Consider the following 7,860-nt stretch of genomic DNA (forward strand, 5'->3'; position numbering starts at 1 on the left):
ACATCAGAGAACAGGTGAGACGTCAGAGAACAGGTGAGACATCAGAGAACAGGTGAGACGTCAGAGAACAGGTGAGACATCAGAGAACAGGTGAGACATCAGAGAACAGGTGAGACGTCAGAGAACAGGTGAGACGTCAGTGAACAGGTGAGATGTCAGTGAACAGGTGAGACGTCAGTGAACAGGTGAGATGTCAGTGAACAGGTGAGATGTCAGTGAACAGGTGAGACGTCAGTGAACAGGTGAGATGTCAGTGAACAGGTGAGACGTCAGTGAACAGGTGAGATGTCAGTGAACAGGTGAGACCTCAGAATACAGGAGTCAGGTGAGCCCAGTACTGTGGGTCCAGTATGAGGTCAGAGGGTTTACCTTGCAGATGCAGGGGCTGCAGGGGTCGGTGTTGGTGCTTCCTGACAGGTGACACTCACATCGGTCACACTGAGGGAAGTCTCTGAATCCAAACGCACAGCGATCACACCGCCGACCTGTGAAGCCCCGCTTACATACACACTGTCCAGAGGACACACCTGTAACCACAGAGCCACAATGAGGATTTACACAACAGTAACCCTAGTACTCACAACTACAACAGTAATACTACTACCAGTACTAGTACTCACAACTACAACAGTAATACTACTACCAGTACTAGTACTCACAACTACAACAACAGTAATACTACCACTAATATAATAATGATGATAACAGTGACCTGGCTGCGTTCCGTCTCTGGTGCAGACTGAAGACTCGGATCCTCTCAGATCACAGTTACACTCCACACATGGAGAGTCTGAATATGGAGAGAGACACACACACACACACACACACACACACACACACACACACACACACACACACACACACACACACACACACACACAAAGACACACACACACAAAGACAAACACACAGGTGGTTATTGTGGCGTCACTCTGTATCAGGTAAATAAATTGATTTATTATATTATTTTTGCAGGTCTGCAGTACTATTTGCAGTATTTGTCAGTACCTCAGCAGGTCTGTAGTATCCGGCGGCGCAGGTCTCACAGTTGACACCGGCGGTGTTTTGTTGACAGTCGATACAGACTCCGCCTCCTTCACGAACGCCACGAGTGTTTAAACTCAAAGCGAGATCAGAGACGGTCTGATTGTGGAAACAGTCGGCTGCTTTGTTGTGACAGTTACACTCTGAGAGACAGACAGGTAGAGATAGATAGACAGGTAGAGATAGATAGACAGGTAGAGAGAGACAGACAGGTAGAGAGAGACAGACAGGTAGAGAGGGACAGACAGGTAGAGAGAGACAGACAGGTAGAGAGGGACAGACAGGTAGAGAGGGACAGACAGGTAGAGAGAGACAGACAGGTAGAGAGGGACAGACAGGTAGAGAGGGACAGACAGGTAGAGGGACAGACAGGTAGAGATAGATAGACAGGTAGAGAGGGACAGACAGGTAGAGAGGGACAGACAGGTAGAGAGGGACAGACAGGTAGAGAGAGACAGACAGGTAGAGATAGAGACAGGTAGAGAGACAGGTAGAGAGGGACAGACAGGTAGAGAGGGACAGACAGGTAGAGAGAGACAGACAGGTAGAGAGGGACAGACAGGTAGAGAGGGACAGACAGGTAGAGAGGGACAGGTGTTTTGAAACAAGTTCACCCGCAACCAGTTTGTATAAAAGTGTTTCTATTTTTCTGTCCACTCTGTGTTTCTTACTTTCACAGTTGTTTCCCTCTTTGACGGTTCCAGGTTGCCATGGCTGCTGGTGGTAACCGGGGCAACACTGGTCACAGCTCTCTCCACAGGTGTCGTGTTCACACACACACTGCAGCTTCTGTTCACACACACACACATACAGGTTAAAGGCAGTGTTCGGAACACCGAGCAGGTGTACATGTGTACAGGTAAACAAGTACACAGGTGTACATGTGTACAGGTAAACAAGTACACAGGTGTACAGGTGTACAGGTAAACAAGTACACAGGTGTACATGTGTACAGGTAAACAAGCGTACAGGTAAATATGTGAAGAGTTGTACAGGTAAACAGAGAAACAGGTCATATCAGGTCATATCAGGTTACCTTGGTAACCGGGTCCAGCGGGCAGCTCTGGGCGTGGCCATAACAGATACACATGCCGCCCACAGAGATGTCTTTGACGGAGTAATAATACTGAGAGACAAAATATAAACAAGGTGAAACATAAATATTAAAGAACAACCTGTTTCATTAATACGTATTAAACTTGTTAAAACTTGTTGATCATGTGACCACACTGCTCATTCACAGCCGTCTCTCTCTAGCAGCCTGTCTCACCCTCCGGGTGACGATGGGGTCGATCTCTCGGGGGTCGTTGGCGCTCAGCGTCATCAGGTCAGCATTGAGCGTTCTGATTCGCTGAAGCCTCAGTCTGAGGAAACGAGCTGACGTGAAGTTCAGGAGTTCAGAGGTCAAATCATCGGCTCCGGGTCGGCTGTTAATCAGTGAGGTGTGAATCTGTGACAGCGAGACAGGTACAGAGAGAGAGAGACGGGTACAGAGAGAGACAGGTCAGATGGGGACGGGTACAAAGAGAGACAGGTCAGAGAGAGAGACAGGTACAGAGAGAGACATGTCAGATGGGGACGGGTACAAAGAGAGACAGGTCGGTGATAGAGACAGGTACAGAGAGAGACAGGTCAGATGGGGACGGGTACAAAGAGAGACAGGTCAGAGAGAGAGACAGGTACAGAGAGAGACATGTCAGATGGGGACGGGTACAAAGAGAGACAGGTCGGTGATAGAGACAGGTAAAGAGAGAGACATGTCAGACAGGGACGTCGAGATATCCAGATGCTCAGACAGACAGCCTGTCTCACCTCTCCATGTTCCAAAGGGTTCAGTTTGGAGTAGTAAGATGTGCAGATGACCTCCGTGTCGCTCTTGTAGGTCGGAGGGCCGAGTCTCGGCGTCATGTTGTAACGGGTCAAACACTCTGTGTCACTGATGGCGTAAAACTGCCAGGGGTCAAAGGTCACACCGTCCAGAGAGCGCTCCAGGATCCAGTTACCTGATGGAGCAAGACAGGTCAGAGAGACAGACAGGTCAGACAGAGACAGAGACAGAGGGACATGAAAGACATATGTTGATATAAAGATGTCAAAACACTAGACAGGCAGACAGAGAGATAGACTGAAGGATGGACAGACAGACAGAGAGCGTGTCTCACCTGGTCGAGGAGAGTTAGCTGCCTTGATGATGATGTAGGCGACCTGAAAGATCTGAACAGAAAGAAAAACAGTCAATCAGAGAACAGGGGTTACAACCAAAGAACAGGGGTTATAATCAGAGAACATGGGTTACAACCAAAGCACTAGTACTCACAACAACAACAGTAATACTACTACCAGTACTAATAATGGTAGTATATAATCAGAGAACAGGGGTTACAACCAGAGAACAGAGGTTCCAATCAGAGAACAGGGGTTATAATCTTTCACACACACCAGAGGCCCTGAGGTTAATACCAAACACACTCAAATATATACATATATATATATATATATATATATTAATATATATGTATATAGTGATAGATATGTCTGTTTTGTGTGTGCGTGTATTTCAGTGTGTTATTACCTGTTTCAGGTCCAGTGTAATCGTGATCCAGTGAAACTGACGTCCGTTCTTGATACTCGGACTCTGCCACCAGTGATTGGTCCCATCGATGGCGTTTGTGATGGGATGACGTTCTGAACAACACAAACATTGTTAGTATTTCTACTCACCTCCACTACCTCTGTTATTGATAGTACTTGTACCTGGTACTTTATTTGGTACCACCTGGCTACTAGAATACTGCAGACCACTGATTGGTCAGAGAGAACATCACAACTGAATCGCTGGTAGCTACCCAGCTACCTAGTTAACTAACTACCCAGCTACCTAGTTAACTAACTACCCAGCTACCTCACTACCCAGCTACCTAGTTAACTAACTACCCAGCTACGTCACTACCCAGCTACCTAGTTAACTAACTACCCAGCTACCTAGTTAACTAACTACCCAGCTACCTAGTTAACTAACTACCCAGCTACGTCACTACCCAGCTACCTAGTTAACTAACTACCCAGCTACCTAGTTAACTAACTACCCAGCTACCTCACTACCCAGCTACCTAGTTAACTAACTACCCAGCTACCTAGTTAACTAACTACCCAGCTACCTCACTACCCAGCTACCTAGTTAACTAACTACCCAGCTACCTAGCTAATTAGCTACCTAGCTACCTCCTCCCCTTCGCTAGTAAAATGTGGATTCATCCTCCGCTGAAAATTGTCCCCACCAGAGTCACTATGTCCTCCTGTAAGTTTGATAAAACCAAAGTCAGCAGCTGTTTTAGGAAGTTACTTTGAAATGCGACAATTTATTTGTGTTTCTGAAGGTTTTCATCTTCAGTAGGAGCCAACGGGCTTTTAGCCTGAAGTCAGACAGTATTTAGAGACGCACTAATGTTTTTGAGTCTTAAAGTTAATGCCAAAAAATCCAAACAGCAGACTGGTCCTTCTGTGGTTCTGGTTCTGTACCTTTGGTCAGGACGGAGTTGGCGTCACATCTCAGGCAGTGTGGGTTCTTGATCTGTCGTCCTGGAACGTGTTCCACCAGTTTACAGTAGACTTCAGGTTCTGGATCTCCACACGTGGCGTTACTGCTGATCAATGCGTTACTGGCCAAGTTCAAGATGGCGGGGAAGAGACCTGCAACACAGAGCTAACCGTTAGCATCCTGAACAGACTCTAAACACACCGCCAACCGTTAGCATCTTAAACAGACCTGGAACACAGAGCTAACCGTTAGCATCTTAAACAGACCTGGAACACAGAGCTAACCGTTAGCATCCTGAACAGACTCTAAACACACCGCCAACCGTTAGCATCTTAAACAGACCTGGAACACAGAGCTAACCGTTAGCATCCTGAACACGCCTGGAACACAACTGATTGAAATCTGTTTGTTATTATTATTGATATTATTATTATATCTTCCAGGGGGATTATGAGATCTGTCGTGAGTGAATGAGTGAGTGTGCACCTCTGTGTCTGTCCACCAATCTCTGATTCTGCTGCAGCAAACTGCCTCATATTCTGTGATGACAAAGCTGAGCGCAGCAAATAATTATACTACTAATAAAGATAATAATAATAACGATTGGTCACTGATAGATCGTCCATGGTGTCTCTGATGACAGTTACCGTCTCTGTCCAGCAGAGGGAGTCCACCCCCTCCTCTTCTCCTGACTGCTGATGTTCTTCTAGTTTAATGTTCACAAAGTTCTTTAAAGACGATGTCACCCTTTATCTACGTGTCCTCTGAATGTGTCCTCTGAATGTGTCCTCTGAATGTGTCCTCTCGTTTGATCAGACATGGTTCCAGCCTCGAGGAGAAGCAGCTGCATGTCATTTAATCTAGAAACTACAGATTTAATGTAGTAAACAGAACCACAGTGTTCAGTTCCATCGTGTAAAGAGGAGATCGTCACATGAAGGTTCACGTCCTCGTATTTAAGACAAACTGATCAGCAGCAGATGTTTTCATAATCAGGTAACCATGACAACATACCAGAGGTGTACATCTGTGTGTAGTGACCATGTGACTCAAACACCTGGACTCTGTTGTCGTCAGATCACACAGACGACTTCATGTAGACGAGGTCTGAAGGTCTGTGTGTTCCCACAACAAACTGTGTGTGTGTGTGTGTGTGTGTGTGTGTGTGTGTGTGTGTGTGTGTGTGTGTGTGTGTGTGTGTGTGTGTGTGAGAGAGACCACCCTGTTGATGTTATCACACCTCCACAGCTGATCACACACAACAGAAATTAACATGTGTGTGTGAACTGGAATGTGTTGAGTCAATCTGCTGATGTTCAGATTGACCTCTGACCCCCCCCCCCCCACACACACACACACACACACACACATACAGACAGGAACAAAGTGATGAGGCCCTCTGGGGGTTTTAGGGTTTTTGTAACGAGGGTGGAAGGGGGGGGGTAATTTAGGGGGTAGAGAGGAAGAGGGCGGAGCCTGATTGTTAACAATAATTACACACACACACACACACACTGGTTGTTTCCCAGACACACAGTCTGTCTGAAGATCTTCATCAATATGATTCATTGATCACTGATGAACTCAGATCTTACTACGACCAGGATGTCCTACGGGGTTAAGAGTCCACTGCAATAGAAGCAGACCCATTGAAATAAAAACTGACTCTACTTCAGCAGGAACAGACTGCAGAAAACCGGACTCTAATGCAGTAAAGATCGACTGTACTGTAGTAAATACAGACTATAATGCAGTAGAAACACACTGTACTGCAGTAGAGTCTGTTTCTACTACAGTAGAATCCAATGTGATGGAAAACAAAGCGAAGCAGCAAAAGCTGAAACATTAGTTTGAAATCAGTAGAAACGTGACGTCTGAAGGGAAACAGACTCAACAGATGAACTCAGGGTCATCAAGTTCTAGAAGCTAATGTCAAGGATTCAGTCTGTCTGTCTGCTCACTACAGAGACAGACAGACTGGCAACGTTATTACATAACAACACATCTCATTCATTATTTTATGTCATAATGTGAAATTAAAACTGCAAAGAATTAATCCAGAATGACACAAACTAGAATAAATCTGCTTCATATTCATTTCTGAAATATCAGAGACTCAAAGTTTAAATATCAAAGACTCTGACCCACTTGGAACTAACAGCTAACAGGGCTATAAGCTAACAGCTAACTGCTAACAGAGCTAACAGGGCTATAAGATAACAGCTAAGTGCTAACAGAGCTAACAGATAACAGGGCTATAAGCTACAAAACAGGAACAAAACAGTTCCTTTATATTTTATACATAAACAAATAACAATAACTAAGTGTTTAAGTTACTGATTGATAAAAAATATGTACATTCTAAACTGATTTGATTGATCATTTGATTTATTGATTAATCTGCAGGATTGAGTTCAGAATACATTTTTTTCTTCAAATATAACTTTTTGAGTTCTTTTTCTAAAACAGAGTTTTCAACTCATATTTTAATATATGAAATGAGGAGAGAACAAAAGGTACAACTCACTTTATTAACTTCTTAAATGAAACTACTAGTTTGTGTTCACTATGACAACAAGTTTTAATTAATCAATTAACTTCACTTAGACACAAACAGCTTTGATCTGTGTGATGTATCAGTAATAACACGGCTAAAGTTCCAAAAATGTTATACCACAAAGAACTGAAGACAGATGTTTCAGTTCCTCAGTGTTCAGACAGTAGAACCCAGTAGAACCCAGTAGAACCCAGTAGAAGTTACAGGAAGTAAAGTGAAGATAAACTGTCTCACCTCTCTGCTGAGCTGCAGCTCTCTCCATCAGCAGCAACAACAGAAGCAACTTCATCTCTGCAACAACCACTTTAAACTGGGACCAGAAGGATTCTGACTGGTCTCAGACTGATTCTAACTCTAACTGGTCTCAGACTGATTCTAACTGGTCTCAGATTGTTTCTAACTGGTCTCAGACTGATTCTAACTGGTCTCAGATTGTTTCTAACTGGTCTCAGACTGATTCTAACTCTAACTGGTCTCAGACTGTTTCTAACTGGTCTCAGACTGATTCTAACTGGTCTCAGACTGATTCTAACTCTAACTGGTCTCAGACTGATTCTAACTGGTCTCAGATTGTTTCTAACTGGTCTCAGACTGATTCTAACTGGTCTCAGATTGTTTCTAACTGGTCTCAGACTGATTCTAACTGGTTTCTAACTGGTCCTCTCAGTGTTAGCTGCAGAATAAATCCAGTGGAGGAATGTGTTGCTGCAGAGTCTCTGCT

General features: G+C 44.5%; 1 protein-coding gene across 1 annotated transcript in view; it reads right to left on the reverse strand.

Annotated features, from left to right (window-relative positions):
* The window catches only part of lama1 (laminin, alpha 1), a 28,133-nt gene extending 20,634 nt beyond the window's left edge, over positions 1 to 7,499 (reverse strand). The window contains exons 1-11 of the mRNA XM_054622597.1: positions 7,374 to 7,499; positions 4,564 to 4,734; positions 3,617 to 3,729; positions 3,207 to 3,258; positions 2,857 to 3,047; positions 2,315 to 2,494; positions 2,081 to 2,170; positions 1,716 to 1,833; positions 987 to 1,187; positions 713 to 790; positions 370 to 527 (exon numbers count right to left, since the gene is read on the reverse strand). Of these exons, the coding sequence (XP_054478572.1) occupies positions 370 to 527; positions 713 to 790; positions 987 to 1,187; positions 1,716 to 1,833; positions 2,081 to 2,170; positions 2,315 to 2,494; positions 2,857 to 3,047; positions 3,207 to 3,258; positions 3,617 to 3,729; positions 4,564 to 4,734; positions 7,374 to 7,428 (1,407 nt within the window). The 5' untranslated portion in view covers positions 7,429 to 7,499. The remainder of the gene's footprint in view (positions 1 to 369; positions 528 to 712; positions 791 to 986; positions 1,188 to 1,715; positions 1,834 to 2,080; positions 2,171 to 2,314; positions 2,495 to 2,856; positions 3,048 to 3,206; positions 3,259 to 3,616; positions 3,730 to 4,563; positions 4,735 to 7,373) is intronic.
* Between the last annotated feature and the right edge of the window lie 361 nt (positions 7,500 to 7,860).

Source organism: Anoplopoma fimbria, chromosome 21 (genome assembly GCF_027596085.1).
Source record: "Anoplopoma fimbria isolate UVic2021 breed Golden Eagle Sablefish chromosome 21, Afim_UVic_2022, whole genome shotgun sequence".
Lineage (NCBI taxonomy): Eukaryota > Metazoa > Chordata > Actinopteri > Perciformes > Anoplopomatidae > Anoplopoma > Anoplopoma fimbria.